The sequence below is a fragment of the Amblyomma maculatum genome, chromosome 2 (genome assembly GCF_055883805.1).
Source record: "Amblyomma maculatum isolate TAMU_Amacu chromosome 2, ASM5588380v1, whole genome shotgun sequence".
NCBI lineage: Eukaryota > Metazoa > Arthropoda > Arachnida > Ixodida > Ixodidae > Amblyomma > Amblyomma maculatum.
The window spans coordinates 204,835,742-204,855,266 of record NC_139345.1 but is presented as its reverse complement, the minus strand read 5'-3'; the positions used below and the strand labels follow the sequence as shown (position 1 = coordinate 204,855,266).

The 19,525-nt window shown below is 47.4% G+C and overlaps 2 protein-coding genes across 2 annotated transcripts in view; one reads left to right on the top strand and one right to left on the bottom strand.

Annotated features, from left to right (window-relative positions):
• LOC146201101 (glycerol kinase 5) overlaps positions 1 to 9,674 on the bottom strand; it is a 180,001-nt gene extending 170,327 nt beyond the window's left edge. Inside the window, exon 1 of the mRNA XM_084595640.1 lies at positions 9,490 to 9,674. Within this exon, the coding sequence (XP_084451766.1) occupies positions 9,490 to 9,500 (11 nt within the window). The 5' untranslated portion in view covers positions 9,501 to 9,674. The remainder of the gene's footprint in view (positions 1 to 9,489) is intronic.
• Positions 9,675 to 9,903: 229 nt separating this feature from the next.
• Dus3 (Dihydrouridine synthase 3) overlaps positions 9,904 to 19,525 on the top strand; it is a 58,892-nt gene continuing 49,270 nt past the window's right edge. Inside the window, exons 1-3 of the mRNA XM_084595638.1 lie at positions 9,904 to 10,194; positions 10,407 to 10,635; positions 13,012 to 13,248. Of these exons, the coding sequence (XP_084451764.1) occupies positions 10,055 to 10,194; positions 10,407 to 10,635; positions 13,012 to 13,248 (606 nt within the window). The 5' untranslated portion in view covers positions 9,904 to 10,054. The remainder of the gene's footprint in view (positions 10,195 to 10,406; positions 10,636 to 13,011; positions 13,249 to 19,525) is intronic.

The following is a 19,525-nucleotide window of genomic DNA, read 5'->3' as shown; positions in this document are numbered from 1 at the left end:
CTTTCGTCCCACTGCCCACCGCTCGTGCTTTTTCCCGCAGTACCGATGTAATTTTCACCTATATTTTCACCTATCGCCTATATTTCTAAACCGTAAAAATCTTCCCCTGCTTTAAGCCGTACTTTCTATATCAGCTGGCCTCACCGCGCTCTGTATTTCTAATCCGTTCTCATTTCCCGCGTCCCTGCGTCGCGGTGAATGCCTCGGCACCATACAGCTCATTGATTCCATTATCACCGGTGACACACAGCCGCTTCACAGCCCGCTGACTTGGCTGCACTCACACCGCCTGTTCTTACGCTGGACCAGTCGACTGCCGACTTTTTGCTCCGCTCCATCGATGCCAATCTTCCTGGGCCTCAACGCTCTGAACTTCTCGCACTGCTTCATCAGTTCCGTTCTTCATTCGACTATCTCCAGCCTACTTTGAGCCACACATCAACTGTCGTCCACCACATTTACACCGGCTTCCATGCTCCTCTGCGTCAGCACCCCTATCGAGTGTCTGCCACCGATCGCTGAGTTGAAGCTCAAGTTCACACTTTCAGAATGGGGTGATTGAGCCTTCTAACAGTTCGTGGTCCTCCCATGTTGTCCTGGTGAGGAAGAAACACGGTTCCATTCGCTTCTGCATCGACTACCGTCGCCTAAACAAAATCATGAGGAAAAATGTCTACCCTCTTCCGCGTATAGATGGTGTATTGGACTGCTTACAAGGCGCTGCACTCTTCGCTCTATTTACGATCTGGTTACTGGTCGGAGCCCATGGCTGCGGAAGATCGCCCTAAAACCGCATTTGTCACCCCCGATGGCCTCTTTGAATTTACCGTCATGCCTTTCGGTTTCCGTAATGCTCCTGCTACTTTCGAGCGTATGATGGATACGATTCTGCGTGGCGAAGTGGAAGATGTGCCTGTGTTACCCTGACGACATCATGGTGTTCTCGCCGGACTTTTCGACCCACCTCTCTCGCCCGAAGCAGGTCTTGACATGTCTTGCGAACGCCGGTCTGCAGCTCAACTTCAAGAAGTGTCGTTTATTTGCTCCTGAGTTGACCATTTTAGGCCACGTTGTGTGACATGTCTTACGAACGTCGGTCTACAGCTCAACTTGAAGAAGTGTCGTTTTGTTGCTCGTCAGTTACCATTTTAGGCCACGTTGTGTCCAAGGAGGACGTCCGCCCCGATCCCGCCAAACTTCGAGCTGTGACTGCCGTCCGAAAATATATTACAATTAAGCAACTAAGGAGTTTCTTGAGCCTGTGCTCATGCTTTCGGCGTTTTATACGGAACTCTGTTTCTACTGTCGCCCCGCTGAGTCAGCTCCTCGGCAATAACACAGATTTTTCGCTGTGGTCACCAGCATGCGACGACGCATATGCGACAAATTTCGCCGCCTCCTCACAGCCCCGCCCATCCTGCGTCATTTTGACCTTCAGGCACCCACCGAAGTTCAAGCAGACGCCAGTGGTGTCGACCTCGGCGCTGTGCTTGCTCAGCGCCCCTCCGGCTTCGGTGAATACGTAGCCGCTTACGCCAGCCGTACTCTCACGAAAGCCGAAGCGGACTACTCCATAACTGAAAAGGAGTGCTTGTCCATAGTCTGGGCACTCACAAAGTTTCACGCTTACATTTACGGCCGTCATTTTGATATAGTCACGGACCATCATTCCCTCTGCTGGCTTTCATCGCTCAAGACCCCTTCGGCCGCTTGGCACGGTGGGATCTTCGTCTGCAAGAATATGATATCCGTGTTATTACCGATCTGGTCGCAAGCATAAAGACGCTGACGCTTTGTCTCGCTCGCCGCTTCCAGCCGACCTTGCCAAGCCTCCCCATCTTGGACTCCATGGCGCCTTCGCTCGACGTCAGTGGCATGCCCGCCGAACAACGAAAGGATCCATGGATCGAATCTCTTATTGGCCTCTCCAACCAATCGGCGATTACTCCTTCACACTATAATATTCGGGATAGCCTCCTTTACCAACGCAACTACAACTCAAGTAGATGGAAATGGCTCCTCGTGATTCCGCGCCAACTACGGAGTCAAATATGCACAGCTTTCCACGCCGATCCACAGTGCGGTCATGCCGGAGTTTTCAAGACGTACACTAGAATCCGTCTTCGCTACTATCGGCGTGGTATGTACAAATCGGTTCTTATAGGTACGTTCGATCGTGTCTGGCTTGCCACAACGCCGATAACCTGCCTCTCACCGTTCGGCTAGTGAATTACAGCCTCTCAAATGTCATTTTAGATCCTCCGACCGCATTGGCACTGACCTCTATGGTCATCTTCCGTACACAGCTGATGGCAATCGTTGGGTCATTGTCACCGTCGACCACCTGACGCGATATGCCGAAACCGCCGCGCTGTTTGCTGCAACAGTCCGACATGCGGCCGGTTTGTTATTGAAGAACTTCATTCTCCCTCACGGTTCTCCTCGTGAATTGCTCAGCGACAGAGGTCGTACAACACTCCTACGCAATCCAGCACGGGTTTCTCTTCGTTCTTTTTGCTTTACTGTCGGCATCCGTCTTACGTCGTTTAAGCCTTGCTCTCTCAGTGCAAAATGATTTACCGGACTTGCACCTACCACATGCAAACAAACGGCCATACTGAACGATTTAATCGCACCCTCGGTGACATGCTCGCCAAGTACGTCGGATCCAACCGCACGAATTGGAACACCGTCCTTCCTACTCGTACAACTCCTACGCAATCCAGCACGGGTTTCTCTGCAATCTTTTTGCTTCACTGTCGGCATCCGTCTGCTCCCCTTGATACTGTCCTCCCCTAGAACCCGGACGCATCTGAATGTACCACAGTGACCGAAGCTGCACAGCAAACCGAAGAATGCCGCCAGATTTTCCGGTCGTTCACGACCGATTCTCAGTGACGCCAAAAACATCGCCATGACACCGATCAGAAGAATGCACCACACTTCGAGCCCGGCTCACTCATGTGGCTATGGATTCCATCCGGCAGCCCTGGCCTCTCAACAAACCTGATCTCCAAGTACCATGGCCCTTCCGTGTCGTCGAGCGCACTTCACCAGTGAATTGCATTGTTGAACCGCTTGCGCCATCTTCCGATTTCCGGCGACGTGGGCGTGAAACTGTACATGAGCTGCGCCTTAAGCCGTTCTACGACCCCATTTTATCTTCGTCCCCTTAAGTCACCAGGATGGCTCCTTTTTCTCTGGGTGGCATTGAGAAGAAAAAGATGGACCCTTTCACTGGACGCTGACGAGGAAGTAGCAGTCTGTGGAATTGCTATCGCGCAGATCGTGCTGGTCTTGATCGCCCCGCTTCCTCGCCGACCTCGACGCCATCCTCGACGTTTTAATTCAAACCTTCTTCTAGAGATGGAAGAAAGGATGCATTTATGCGCGATCCTCCTGTGAAGGTAGAGACCTCAACCTGAACCATCATCCTGCGGCCACCCCGGGTAGGAGGGGGTTGTTTCTGGGAGCGGGAGATTGCAGGAGCCAAGGGGCTCCTGCAACTTCCAGCTTATTCGCGCCGAGGCGGGGTCGCATTGCCAATGCACGACTGTACCAACCCGGCAGGTCGAAGCCTGACGCGAGAAAATCTTCTAGTAGCTCACTTTCAATATTCTGCTTTCTCCTTTAAATGTCACCATGGGTTGTCCCCATTCTTCAAATAACTTCTTCATACCCAAGTCGTCTCTGTGAAGGTGGAACCAGTTCGTTTTTGATTTTGACCTTCACTTCGATCGTGGAGGCTCGGGGTCTTATTCAAGTACGCTTCTCTGCAGCGGGTGAACCACACCTTCATGGCAGTTGACTCAGGCCAGCGCTAACGCAAACTGCTTGCATCGTTCCTTTGGGAGCGGGTTGAAGCGGCGCAAGTTGGTGTATGTGGTCCCAGGGACGTTGAACATGTCTCGCAGACGCTTTAGGAACGCCGCGGGAATGAGGCAGTCCAGAAAGATGTGCCCCGCTGTCTCCCGGGCCAAACAGGAGAGGTATAGGTCTGATGTCACAGAGATGGTGTGCCGTCTGACTGGCCAGATCACTCTCGCGAATCGCCACGTCAGGGAAGCTCGCCGCGCATCGGGAAAGTGGGCAGTGATACACCGCCAGCTGGCTCTCCGTGCCCGTAGCGTGTAACTTTGACGAATTGGAAGCTATAGTGATCATAAAGATATCTTTCAAGGGCATGGTGCGTAGGTCAACGCCAGACCAGATTCCCTTCCCGTACTCTAGGTATGTGGTCGCAATTCGGTAAAAGGGAAGGGGTGAGCTTGCATGCGGTGTCTTTCTCAGTGAACGTTCGCAGCCACTTGGACAGATAGTATGAGACCATCGTTTCTGTTAGCGGTATGTCGCATTCGATGCCTCTGAATGCCCCCTTGGCTGCAGGGGGCATTCATGTGCAGGGCCCTCGCGAGGATGTCCAGATTAGGAAACCAAGACCGCCTTTGATTCTGGTGCTGTTTTTAAAAATGCATTACCAACTAGCCCGGTATCTCACACTTCTGATTCGGGGTAGGCATATGAACGCTCTCTTGACTTTATTATGATCGGATGAGCTGCGGAGACCACCACGTCCGATCTTAAACGGTCCCAGAAAGGGGGGTCTGAGGTTGGTTAGATAATGCTTACGTTATGTAGAGTACAGGCCACTGAGCATTCTCCCGCAAAAATTTTTAATCAAGCTTAAGTAAAACAAGAAATAGCGGCTATTCAAAATGACCCCCTGCCTTTTCCCTCTCAACTCGTGCATGTGAGCGAGGCATAAAAACAAACCTTACAGGCGGGGCCCAGGCTCCGCCCACAAATATACGTCACCGATCGGATCGGTTTGTTGACTTCCGGATTGCGAGTTCTGTCACTCGCTCGCTGTCCCGTCAGCCGGTCGTTTTTTTGGTCTCGTTCCCGCTTCTTTTTGGAGATGGACCCCGAGCTCAACGAATGACTTCTGCGAATAAGCGCCGAGCTGGGCTTCGAGCCTTATAAACATAAGCCGTTTAAAGATCCTGCGCAGAACGACGAAGACGACGGTGACTCGTCGGCAGGCTCACCTGACTCTCCCGGAGACAGCGGGGACGCAGATGCGCAGTGGTAAGTAGCAGTGTAGTACTTGAATACATTTTGGTTTATTATAAAATAGGAATAAAAACGGAACAAAAATTTAGTGGTGATGTTAGCAAATTGCCGTTAACCCCCGAGCTTAGGTCGGGATGCTACGAATTCAACGGCGGCGCCGGCGGAGTAGCACGTGAGGTACACGCAGACGACAGGACAGAAAACCGGAAGTGCTGCAGTCATTTTTGATACCGCACGCTTTAGGCATAGTAAACCTACACGCAAATGACTCAATTTCTTTCTGAAATAAGAAATTATTCCCAAAAAGTAAAAATGTATTGTATCTAGTGCTTTTATTTTTGTAAATGCAGGGTGTGATGTTGGCATGGCGAACCAATGATAGCCCTCTAGCAGGTGACGCAATAAGCCAGATGTGATGCAATATGCAAGGATTCGCGCTAAAGACCGGCGCTGCTGGTCGCCGCAAAGCGCGGAGGTGGCAATTTTCAAAAATGTATTCTAAATTATCGGCTCGCTTTTGGTAGTGTTGGTATGAGTGAGAGAGAGTGCGGGATAGTGAGGTGACAAAGACTTCCTCATAATCTGGCCTGCCTCTCATCTAGGGGACCTAGGGATTCAACCCTATAAAAACTGGCGACAAGTGTGTGTCGGGGGTCGTAAACAGGAGACTGTTCCTCTAGTCAGTCTCCCACTAACTAACGCTACCATGTAAATACTGTATATAAAAGTTTACCATCTCACTTCAAGTTCGTTTCCAGCCACCTCGTCCTTGTTCCTGCCCCGACAACTCAACCGGGCCTACAACACGCAACCTGGGTCACGACAACTTTGCCGAGCTGCCTGCCACAAAATGAGGTATATGTGTGCCCGGAGCTATTTTTTCTTGTCAGCGGTAATCTCGAAGATTCTGGTCCAAAGCCGAGGGTGGAGATCAGCAAGGTCTTGATGATGGTGGCCTGAGGAGTCAGGGGGCATTTCAGTGCACTGAAATTCTGGGCCATCGTGCTTACTTGCTCTTCAGACTTGTTCCAAGTTCTGGACACTGGTCCGGTGGAATGGAAGAAATATTCTGGGATGTGTGCTCGAGGGTGACGAAAATTCAGTGGATAGCAGTAGAAGGCAGGGAGGCGGTAGGCGAGAATAGTGCATTTTCTGTGGTTTCGGCGAGCGCCACACGTTTGGCATTACTCCGTAGTTCGAGTACTTGCCCCGCTGATGCTGCGTCTGGCACCACCATAGAAACGTCATCCGCGTAGGTGAGCACTGGAGTGCATGGAGGGCCTGCAAGAAATTGCATTTTGCGCGATAGCGCCATCTGTAACAATATTTTACGGGAGGGATTTGACATATAGAGCAATAAAGAGAAGAGGCAACACTGTCGGACTCCCCGATCCACATTGAAAGGCATTGAGATGCGCCCCTATGCTGCTTGTGGTGCCGCATAAAGCGTTTTACACATTTTGGTGTATTGTACAGGAATGCGCGCGAGCTCAGGTGTCCTAGACAGGTACTCATGACTTAGGCTGTCGAACGCCTTCCAGAGAGCAAATGAAGCCGTTGAACTTACGCGACTCCATCCATGTCAGGCCTCTCAGAGCCGTACCAAATGCCCTTGGACACAGCAAGCCTGTTGTGGGCCTACTACTGACGCCAGAGTAGGCGTCAGGAGCAAGGAGAGAGACTTGGCGATCGTCTTGTAGTCTACATTCAGGAGAGTTACTGGCATCCATGCTTTAACGTCGCTGCTCCTGGAGACGGCCTTGCACAGGAGCCTTCATTTATACTGGGTGTCAGTACCCCTCGCTCGAGAATGTCGTTCGCTAAGTTTGTGAAAGCGGCCTTCAGCGATGGCAAAAACTTGATGTAAACAGCAGGAGGGAGTCCGTTCGTACGCCGGCTCCTGTTTGGCCTCGTCTGTTTTGGGCTGTGTGTACTGTACGCCCGACATAGCACGTGACATATCACGCCGCCGCGACAGCTTTGCGCTGCGCAATCGCGTCCGCCGCCGCCCCAACAGCTCGCTCTCGCCAATTGTGTCACGTGGCTCATTCGCTCTTGCTAGAGAAAAAAACATCGACGGACAGCGGAGGAAGGTGGCTGATCCTGGCCCTGTGGGGCTGGGAACTCAAAGGGCCCAGCGGAAGTCTTCATGCAACCGGATGAACCTGTCGTGCATGCCGTCGTCGCCCTCGCTGCTTCGGCAGCTACCCGAGCTTTCGCTCCGTAGAACCTAGCTGGTTAGGTTTGGTTTGGTTAGTTGGGTTTAACGTCCCAAAGCAACTCAGGCTATGAGAGACGCCGTAGTGGAGGACTCCGGAAATTTCGACCACCTGGGGTTCTTTAACGTGCGCTGACATCGCACAGCACACGGGCGCCTTGCTTTTCGCCTCCATCGAAAAGCTGCCGCCGAGGCCGGGATTCGATCCCGCATGCTTGGGAACAGTAGTCGAGCGCCGTAACCACTGCGCCACCCCGGCGGGGTCTAGCTGGTTAGGCCGAGTTCAGCCACAGTAATTTTTATTTATCTATTATGTACACGCCTCACGCGCAAAATACTGAAGGTGTGAGCGAAGCTAAGAAGATACTGATCGCTTGTTTTTTTTACTTACAGCAGCAAATAAACAAACAAAAAAGATTTTATTGACGTCAGCTAAAATGTGTATTTCATAAAGGGCTCTCTCCCTCATGACTTCGCTTTGCAGTTCCATATCCTGCCGAACACTTTATTGTCGTGCATAGCTTCCGACAAAGCCGATAAGGTTACATGAAGACCGATGCAGTTGCAAGCACTGTAGCGTGTTTCATGAATGGAAACGAACGCGCGCCTCCGTGTCTCAAGGATGGGGCTCAAAAGACAAAGCGTCGGTATGTAAGCTCGTTGGAGGTACCATTTCTTTTTTCTACTAATGATGCGAAGCTATAGTGGCTGCGACAAGAAACTTTTGAGCAGTCGGTGCAAGAGTTTCTGGTGCGTAACTATAGGTAAAAATTTAGGTTCTTGTCTCGTACACAGGGTCTTACAGGCCTTCACGCACCATGGTTCAACTTGTTCGGCACCATAAGAAATGTATTTACTATAATTATCCTAGTCCAATATGTAAGTTTGAAGTTTTAATTGTAAGTCAGTTTTAACTCCTCCAATATACATTGTAGTAGAAGTCCGGATCGCAGGGCACCATGGCACTTTATATTTTGCCTCTCATGAAATGCGGCCGGCAATCGATACTGTGACTGCGCGGTTTTGTTGCTTGTCTGGAAAACGACGAAAAATCCCCCTTCTGCACAGCACATAACAGGTAAAAAAAAAAAAAAAATGTAGCGCGGAGGGCGTACTCTATCGAATGCTCCAACCAGTAATGTTTTATTTGCCGCTCGGCGACTGTAAGCTATAGCCACCCTATAAGCCAACGAATTTCCCTGAATTTATTTGCCGCAAAACCGCTACCCACTCCAGTCATCATCTTTGCCGGGTTTTGCTCGGTAAGCGATAAGACTTATCGCTAGGGTTTGTTCGTATCCATGATAAACTACGCTCATTAGGACTAAAATGCACGCACAAAGGAATACAGCGGCCGCAAGATACACGCCGGGTGCTTCTAGTACCGCTAGGCGGCGCCACATGTATCAGCAAACTTATTTTAAGGGTGCCAGTAAAAACATAGCGCTAATACATTAGCTCTATGAGTAAAAAGGAAAATGACACAGCTTAGCTGACATCAAGGATAAGAAATTGGCATGATGGTTTGGTTTTGGGGTTTATCGTCCCAAAGCGATGAGGCTATGAGAGACGCCGTAGTGGAGGGCTCCAGAAATTTCGACCACCGGTGGTTCTTTAACGTGCACTGACATCGCACAGCACACGGGTGCCAGCTTTTTGCCACCACCGAAAAGCGTCCGCCGAGGCCGGGATTCGGTCCCGCATCCTTGGGTACAGTATATAACCACTGCGCGCCACCCCAGTGAGTAGAAATTGGCACAAGTTAGGCCATATAATAAGAATTAAAAAAGGTAAGCTTGTCCCTTGAGATGACGGAGTTAATTCCAAGAGAAGGCAAACAGCAACGGCCAGCTGATCGACAGATGGACGGACTGTTAACTTGTACAAGTTTGGGCATTGTAAAACAACAAGTAAAGACGCGTACAGCAGTGAAATATATCAGCAACGGCGAAAGTGACCCGTTGACTGGCGCATAGCACATCACCATAACACGTACGACACAAAACGGCGTACTACAGCGCCGAGGCAAGGACGGAACATTATCCTCACGCGCCGCACGTACCTGGTCATTCAAGACGCGCGCTCGCCCGGCAAGATCAGGTGAACGATCCCGTGCTGCGCGATCGCTCCGCGGCGGCAGGCGACGTACAGCAAACATTCGCGTAATGCAGCCGCTGGATCTGTGCAATAGTACTCACGGCATGGCCATGTCTCGTCGAGTACAACGCAGGAACCCTCGGTGCCCACGGGCAATAAGCGGAAAGTGTCAGGCGACGCTCACACAAACAACCTTACAGTTGGTAGAGAGCGAGGTGACGTTGATAACCTCCTTACAAATTTTGCGCCGCTGGGCTGGCGGATTGCGTCTGCTAACACACGCAAAATACATCACACGTTTTTCCACCCATTGTTACTTACGCACTTCTATGAGAGTCAATGAAGTATAATAATAATTTGTAGTAGGGTTCAATCACTCAAAGAATTAAAACATTTCATTTCTTTTTTGTGTGTCAGCATAAGCATAGCATAAGGCTGCGACTACTTTCAATAAAAAAAAGTATTTGTACCCGAGCTTTGATGTCAACATCGAGACAAGTCAAGTTGCTGTCAAAGCCTTCTGTGCACCAACGTGGTTATGCCGTTATGCGCCGTTCTGTACACAGTGTGTATTACCTCTTCAAGAGCTTTTGGAATGACTTGACCATCACGATATTTTGACTTTCGGACCATTTGGCATCTTAGCTCATTTTTACAGAAGTGGAAATGGCAGCATGTGTTGATGAGACTGCAGTTGAGGATCGAGAAAAGCAAAACGATGCTTCTACGAAAGAGACTGGCTGTTGCCTGAATAAGTCTCCTGGCGACGGGAAGGTTCAACCAGGAATTGCCCGGATAAAGCCTGAGTACTGCGTCATTTTTGTCCTAAACGCTGCTTTAAGCCAGCCCCGACAGTCGTGAGCCGGAGAGCGATGTGTGTCGCCGTGTGGTTTGGAAAGATCGCGCGTTCTGTCTCTCGATGCCAAGCTCTTGGTGATGCCGATCTGTCTTTTGTGGCAACGCCGGCGTGCGCAAGTTCTGTTATATAATATTGGTGAAAGCTTATCTGTTTATGCAGGTTCGTAAAGCAGAGCCCGACACGCCATGTGGATGCTGCGTTTGTGGCGCCTTCGGATCGGGCGGCCGACGACGGCAACGGGACGCCGCCCCCGCGCAAGAAGCTCCGCGGCCAAAACCACAGCCGGCCTCACCACCGGCCGCAGCCGCAGTCGGTCAAGCTGTGCTTCCGCCACCTGGCCGGCGATTGCCTTCACGGGCAGCAGTGCCGGTACAGCCACGACTTGCAGGTGAGGGAGCTTGCTGTGCGCCGTTGTTGACCAACCAAGTACTAGGAACAGTGTAAAAAGTGCACTGCAATGAAACTTCAAGAGACTTCTGCAGTACAAGCGAAATATGTCCCTGTTATCGCATGCTAGATGGGGGGGACTCCACAGGAGGGAAATATTTTCAAGAAATCGAACGAAATGTATTTATATGTAAAATTTAAGTATATACTGCAGCAGTTCAAGACATAACGGAAATAAAGCCATGTAACATACGGCCACTTTTCGATGGACGCAAGAAGCAATGCGCCTCTGTGCTGTGAGATGTTAGTGTGCATTAAAAAATCCCAGTTAGTCGAAATTTCTGAAACTCTCCACTACGGTGTCCCTCACAGCCTAGGTTGCTTTAGGGCGAACTCTATAAACCAACCACCCATCAGTATAAATTTTCAAGACACTATTAGTTAAGTCAGTCAGCTATCAAACAGGATGTATTTGAAAAGCATGCCATACTATTTGCACCCTACGTGTATTTTTTTTCCCTGGATCGTTACCAGAAATAAACTTACATTTCTTGACAGTCCTTCAAAGTGCATGCCCTCACTAATGCCTTCTTTCTAGGTTCTCAGTGATCCTTCGCTGAGGAATCGCTGTGGTCTAAAGTACTTGGCACTCTCACATATTATGTGAGAGAGAAACAACATCGAGTTCATGTTGCAGAGGCTGGATGGCTATGCAGCTGGCGGACATGAGAAGTTGAGAGAAAGTGAAATGCCATGGCTGTGTGGTGCATGTGTTGCCATCAGATCTTTACACCAGTGACTCAGGGATTCCTTTTCCTTGTCACATTGATAGATGCCCAGCTGCGTCATTTGTCATGGTAATGAATCATAACTAGGAGCGCTGTGCATTCTTCTGCTGGCAATGCTAGGCTGGCAATGCTGGCAATGGGCAAGGCTATACAAGTGGTTGCACACAGACTAATACTGTCATGTCCTAGCTGTGCTAGCTTTGGGCAGAGGGGGAATAATATCCAACATTTGGCTAGTATATGCAAAAGCAGTACTGAAATAAGAGCCTTATGATTATTGAGTTGACATCAGATGAAATATGCACATATTCCTATTGTGCGCAGTTTCAACTATATCTTGTGCATTTACAGTGTACTGCAAGCATGAGTTTTCTGGCATAGTGAACCAGTGTTATTGAAATTTACCATGGTAATGGTCTTGTGGACGATGCCCTGCTTTCTTTTCAATATAGAGGCGTATATTCTACCATATAGGCACCTTCTATTTTAACTAATATACAACTTTAGTACATTCTACCATATACATACAAGCCAACCCTTCCATCTTTCCTTGATGCCAACAAGAAATACATGACAGTGTCAGAAAGCTTTTTTAACACCATATTTTGTCACAAACTATTTTGTTTGGGCCTTCCTTTATGCACAATAAGAACTCATACTCTTGGCAGGGACTCCTGTTAGGCGACCACTACCAATCAATTGTGTAGTTTGGTATAAGACGCACCTCAATTTATTCAAGTTAGAGCAATAGGATTTGACCGTATTGCTTGCTCGACCATCGCATGCTATGTGCCTGAAAGAAAATTTTTTACGTGAGCTTGCGAATGCTAGAAAAAAAAGACACAACGCCTGTGCGCGAAAAATCTCTTGCTCAGTGAGAGCAGAAACACTTGCTTTCCTGGATATATTACTCTGAGCCTTGAAAGGCTTCATCGTGGTACGCGGTCGCCGATTTCTCGCGACAGCACTCAGACGTCCTGTCTGTGCTCATAATCCCTGCGCTGATCGTCGCTGCACACAGGTGCTCTGGCGCACGCTGTAAAAAGCACATACCGGAAGGAGAAAACACACATCGAATGGCCACCAAACAATGTTATAAATCATAACTGGAAAAAAGAGTCGACTCAATCTGGCTTGTCTTGGCAACGTGGAAAAGGCCAGGAGCATGGACGTGGCCGCCTTTTGGCATTCCACCAGTGCGACATCTGTACAGTTCTAGAACACTATAACGACTATAAATATTGTAATCGCTCCCGTTACCGTTTCACGATAAATTTCGCCTATGAACATTCCGCAAAACAGGAAAAGAAATGCACATAAAATTCACCTTCGTATAGGACACACTACTGAATATTTTGTAAAAAAAAAAAAAAAGAAACTGTCTTGCGCATCGGAAAATATTGCATTCACACATCTCTACTTTTCACTAGCTTCATAATACCTTTGATTTGTGTATCGCCAGCTGCATAAATAGCTGTAATGAATTATACATCTGTGTATAGTTTTGGGGTTATTAGAGCGAATAAATTGGGCTTGTGGTTATGACAAAAGCTATGGAGGCGCTGAAAGTCTTGAATGTGTTCACGCAGGCCTTCCTGGATGCCAAGCCATCTGACTTAGGGGAAAAGTGCCCTCTGGTTGACGCACATGGTGGCTGCCGCTACGGTGTGGCCTGCCGCTTTGCCCAAGCGCACCCAGGTGGAGCCACTGCTCCCCCTCACCATATCAGTGGTGTGAATGGAACACCAGGAGAGTGCAATGCCCTGGACAAGGAACTTCAGCAGGCGCTGAGGAAGCGGCAGTTTGACTTTGGGCCAGCAGAAAAGGTAAGGTGCTTGACCAGCATTTTCACTTGGAGGTTTGGCGTGGCTTCTGCAGCGTTAGCTCTGCCTTTTAAGCTCATGAGACTGCCAGTGAAGCAATTGTAAACAATGTTGTGAAGTAACGGCCCATGGGACCCTGGAGCCACACCAGGGCAACACTGAGAACACGCCAGCAAGCAAGGCACTTGCAGAGGTGTGATTTCTCAATGTATGGGGCGAGGCAGCGGTTTAAAATAAATCCCTCACCAACCAAAACACTCAACCCTGTGGAGTAAAGAGTAAATTTATTGCTTGCCAATGATCCACCCTCTGAGGCAGTAGCTCTCAGCCATGGATGTGTCGGAACCCTTTGTGGACTGGTAGAAGTGGTCTAAATACAATGTTTGGTATGAAACGAGTGCCTTTTATTGTTACATGGCAAAGAATGGTCAAACAAAACGTTCTGTCATGTCGCATCGAAAGAGACACGGCTGTTTGCGGCTGAAAATTTTCTCAAAACATTAATTTTCGATTGCTCGTTTTTGCAATCCTGGGAGGTTTCTGCAGCTATCTGCAGATTTTGTTTGGAAAGTAGTACCTAATTCATACGTTATAGCATTTCAAAGTCGTGTCTCTGCGCGCTTGGCTCTTTAAGGGGGGACATGGCTCTTAGAGCTGTTTTTGTTCATGCTGATTTCAAATTTGCAGTCTTTCTTCCTGTAGCCCAGTTAGTCTTCAAGATAATTAATAATCAGTTTTCATTGTTTAAGGCTTAAATTCTGAAATAATGGATTGTTAAAAACTTAAATTTAATGCATGGTTAGATAGCCAGAAGAGTAAAGAAAGAAATGTTGGGAGCGGTTTCCTGATATGCTAATTAGCACTAATTATGCAGCCTTATTAATTTCAGTATATGAAGAGTGTGCATCAAATGGGAGTAAACTCGTCAAAATAATGAATTTTAACTTTCAGAAACAAAAAATCTGCTTCCAGCATTTCGCACAGCATACATTCAGCTTCCCACTGCAAAAAAAAAATTTCACCTAATGTGCTTAGGCTGCTGAGATAGTGAAGCCACAAAACTGCTAATGGTCAACAATGCATGTTTCGAGAAAAGAGCAAAAGAGAACCGGGAGATTATTTAACAGGCGTTTACTGGTTCAGTGCACACATTTAAAGTTTAAAATGGCTAGAAACCTTCTAGCATGCAGACTCATTGCTTTCCAACGTCCAAGTGTCGCCTCTTTCATTTTGATTTGCAGTTGCAACACATTCAGTTGTCACGTTTTCAACTGCGCAAGTCATATGCAGGCAGTAACTTCTCTCTCTTTTTTTTTTTCTTTTTCCACATACGTCATTTTTGCCACATTTTCGCATCAAGACCGCGATGAGGAATGTTCATTGTGGAAAAGAAATGTCATTTGGAACTTTTTACTGCTTCCCAGTGCCGTGCATGGCGCGGGAAGCAAGCGCATTTACTAATGACTATGGACGCGATCCGATCAGCACAAACGCGCGGCGAGACTCCATGAAGACGTGTCCCCACAGTTTACGCACTGGAGAATAGTAAGTCTGATGGCGATTTCTTTTTTACACTCACCTTTTTCAATGCAAATATCGCTGCCGTATCTTTTACACTTCGCCAGTCTCTGCAAACTGTTTACATCTGACGATCGTGAACTCCGCCTCGCCAAGCGGACTGTCCGCCACTCTGCCGTCATCATCACGTAAACAATCCTACTACCGCTTCGTTGTTGAAGTTGCCGCGAGTTCTAGCTTTTTTCTGCAATATCACTCTGACGCAGCAGGTGCAACCGCTGGCAGTAGCAGTCTCCCGTGCTGGGGAACATGCTAGGCCTACTTCAGGCTCGTACGCTCGATCGTTCGGTGCACAACTTTCTTCGGCCTGAGCGCACACAGCCGGGGCAGGGCATCACTTGAGATGATTGATCACCAGTTTTTATCTTTTTCCTAAATTCTTGCCGTGAATGCACCTCGTGGTTCGGAACCAAGCGTGACCGGCGTCACGTCTCCGCCCGGCTCGCGCCGAGCAGGCACTTCCAGCCAGCTCCACTAATGCGGTGACACCCTGCCATCACATGCACCCCGGAAGCCAATGGGATTGCGAATGCCACATTTTCTTTTTTGCTATTTTTTATGCAACCAATAGGCAAATGAAAACAGCAGATGCAGCAATTTGAAGACGAAAGGCAGTTCAATCGAATGAGATCTAGATGGCTACAGTGCCACGCACGAATTGGGAGCTACGCCTCGGGAAAAATGGTTGTTTCGGGGCAGTTTTCGGCCAAATTTGGGCGACATTGATTATATAAATTGGCATTGTGACTAACATACTGATCCAGAGATGAAAAACTTAACGGATGGTATATAAAGAGCTATTGATTTCGAAAATCACATTTTCTAAAAAGTGATTTTTTAAAGATTTTTTGGTCCGAAAGACCCGAAAGGTCATATTATGCTGAGCTTTGATTGTTTACAGTTCTAGAAGGTATGCGCTCCGTCGGCATGCGCTCCGAAGGTATGCGCTCCGTCGGTCTCGTTTGAAATCTTGCAATTATAGCCATACTTCAGTTCATGACTACAAGCAAGCCCTTGAAGCAGAAAGCAAAGGAACAAAGTTGCACATAATATGCGCTGCTCTTGGATTCTGAAAGCACATGCCCACAATGATGACTTTTTATTGGCTGCTGGCATCAACTGCTTGCGGCCTGGTGTCATATTGAGACAGTCGCGCTGCTATGCTTGTGGCCCTAGCGCTGATTCATCATCATAACCGCAGTGTGAAACATGTAATGAAACATGGAATATTTGGATCCGCAGTCATTACTGACCTAAAACGGAAGAAAGGTAAACATCAGAGGTGCACCGGGGATGCGGCATCGCTGCATTATGTTATTTGCAGTCAGCTAGAGTACACTGACGCTTCTTGATGGCCTGATGACAATGGACCGATGACAACGTAGACAAATGCTTGTCATAGCAGCATTCTGTGCACACAATCACTGCGCAAATTTTCTTGCTGCATAAGCCTGGGAACAATAAATGACAATAAATATTAAAAGCACGTGATCAGAAACCTATCATCATCATCAGCCTGACTATACCCGCTGCAGCGCGAAGGCATCTCCCATTTTCCTCCAATTAATCCGGTGCTGTGCTAGCTGCATCCACTTGACCCCTGCGGATTTCTTAACCTCATCCACCCACCTAATTTTCTTCCGACCCCTGCTATGCTTACCTTCCCTTAGAATCCAATTGGTTACTCTTGGAGACCATTGATTATCCTCTCTTAGAACTACATGTCCTGCCATTCCCCATTTCTTCTTCTTAATTTTGACTAGAATATCAGTAACTTGAGTTATTTCTCTGGCCCACTCTGCACGCTTCCTCTCTCTTAACGTTACATCTACCATTTTCCGTTCCATGGCCCTCTGCGTTGTCCTCAACTTAAGTAGAACCCTTTTCATTAACCTTCACGTTTCAGCCCTATAGGTGAGTATCGGTACGGTGCAACTGTTATACACTTTCCTCTTGAGCGATACCGGTAAGCTGCTAGTCATAACGTTTGAGTACCTTCGAAATGCGCTCCATCCCAATCTTATTTTCCTAGTTATTTCCCTTTCGTGGTCCGGATGTGCGGTCACTACCTGTCCTAAGTAGACATATTCGCCTACCACTTACAACGCGTCGCTACCTATTTTAAACTGCTGTTCTTTTCCCAGGCTGTTCAGCATTACCTTAGTCTTTAGGCCTACCTTTCTGCTTCTCCTGTCTAGATCATTTATCATTAGGATTATATAACTTGTTGGTGCATAGCTAATTGGATGCTGCCTCAAATGACTACATTCGTGTGGTTGACAGTGTTGCAGGGTAGTGGTGTCGCAAAGCTATTGTACGAAAACTGTGAGCATTACCCTATTGTTGAGAAACTGATAGTTATAGGAGGCCGGCCGCATGCTGCCGTGGGCATTTGAACAACTACATCCCGTCCCTAAAGCACGTTGGCAGCGAGGGTCCTGGCAAGGAGAGCATTATTGCCCTGGAAACCATCATGGTAGTGTGTGCTTTGAAGAATAGATGGGATGATGCAGGTTTTACAAAATGAATGCCATTTTGGTAGACGTATCTTGACAGATTGTGAGGAGTCCACTCAGGTATACAATATGCAGGCCGTGTCATTGTGAGTGCAAGTGGGCTGTGCTCTGTGGCTGGACTTGTTGGACTGGATGTGGCTGTGGCACACATTTTTAGTCTCGTTGCAGTGAGGTTAGCATGCTGTTCTGCCCATAAGGTAACATTTTAAAAATAACTCAATTTTCTTTTCTTTATTCACATCTATGTTTAGTTTTTAAACATATTTACGGGGTATTGTGGTTAAACATGACGCCCTGCAATGCGTCATTTTTTAACAGATTTAGGTCACTCCATTGTGTAAAAATGCTGAAAAAAAAAAGGCCACAACTTGTCCTACAGGAAATGTGATATGCGACTTGTTCTTTCAGCATACCCTGTCGGGCATAAGCATTCCATTACATCCGCACTTTTCACCATGCTTTCCATCTGTACTCAAGCCTGAAGAAACTTGGCGCTGCACTGCAGATCACGAGCAAGGACCTTGAGCAGTGCTGCTCACATCAAAACTCAGAAGAAAAGGTCACTGACAAAAGCAAGCAGGCAAGCATCCCGTATGCTCCAGGAATCAATGAAGCAATGGCTAGAATATTTAAAGAATATAGCGTCCATATTGCCCACATGCCATCAAGCAAGAAGCAAAAACTTGCTATGGTGAAGGACCCTGTCGATCCTAACCGACATCCTAAAGTTGTGTACAGAATTCTGAGCAAAGACTACAAAGCTTCATATGTCGGCGAGTCCAGCAATTTTGTTAGGCTTTTCGAAGCAACATCAGAATGACGTCACCAGTGGCCACACAAAAGAAAACGCCTTGACAGGAGGGCGACTGCTGTACCATAAATGCGAAATTTGTTAAAATTGCACCACGCTGCGCCAAAATACCCTAACTAAAGTTTTCAGTCGCACAATATTTTTCAAAACATAAATGCCACATTGGCAACCTGCAGCTTCACTGGTGGCGAATCTATTTCAGTCACAGAGATGTAACTAATAAGCGAAAAACAAATGCGTGCTAATTTCATGGCAGATGTCAAGCAAGCCTATATTTCATCATGCTTGTCGATGCCGAGATTGTTTTAGTCTGATTTTGTTTCTTCTTGAGTTGCTGTCCCCACTGGTTGCATCCCTACTCTGCATGGCCATTCAACATGAGCCCATTTAAGTTAGAAGCTTCACTCAAAAAATTTCTATGCAACCAATGTATTCGACAGAAGCCCATTTAACAAGTGCTGCAAACATAATGCCATCCATTTGGGCACCAAAATTGATGCTGTTATTGTTTCCAAGGCTTTCATTAAAATGGCAGAGCAGACACATTGGAATTAGCAGGTCACATTTAAGCTAGTACCGTTGTGTCTTAAGTGGCGCATGCTTTATATGCATGTTTCACTTGTCTTTTGATGTAGCTGCTCGAAGCGGTTGGTATCTGTTGCTCCATTCATGCACCGCAAGATTGTTTCAATGTTGTCTCATCGATAGAATTACCCCACCCCCACATTGTCAGGTAGTGTAGCAGGTGAATCAGTTATGGCTTATGCATTTGTCCTAATAACATGACAGGGAACTTGTGAACTTTGGTTCAGGCATCACTCGGTCAGAAAACGGGCATTGTGCGTTTTCTCCACGATAGAGCGCAAGACCACCAAAAATAAGAAAAAAACGTTTACAACTACGGAACAGAGCAATACTGCAAACTCTGATTTATGCATGAAATAAAACTATTCTTATTTTTTGTGTGTGTGTTCGCTTCAGGACACCTGAACACCATCGTCACTATCCTAGGTTGTAATTTTTAGCTCAGAAGCCTTTCGCCCTCAGTATTTGCCTGGTTGCTTATTCTTTTCTTTCTAATTTTCGATTAACATTTTTTTTTTTTTTTTTTTTAATGTACAGCGTTCGCTTTTAAGCACAAGCCTCACACGAAGCAAGCAGTGGATTTCACAGACAGTGAAACATTCCTCTGCGAGTGTCACAAGCAAATCATTCCGTGATTAAGGTAGTCAAAATACACTAAATGCAAATTTTTTATATTTTTCTATTTGATCTCTGAAATTTAAAAACATTGACCTCCTTGGCTTTATGGTTCATATTCATGTGATCCGAAGTTTACGTAAAAGCCCGCGTATAGTACGAACCCACGTGTAAT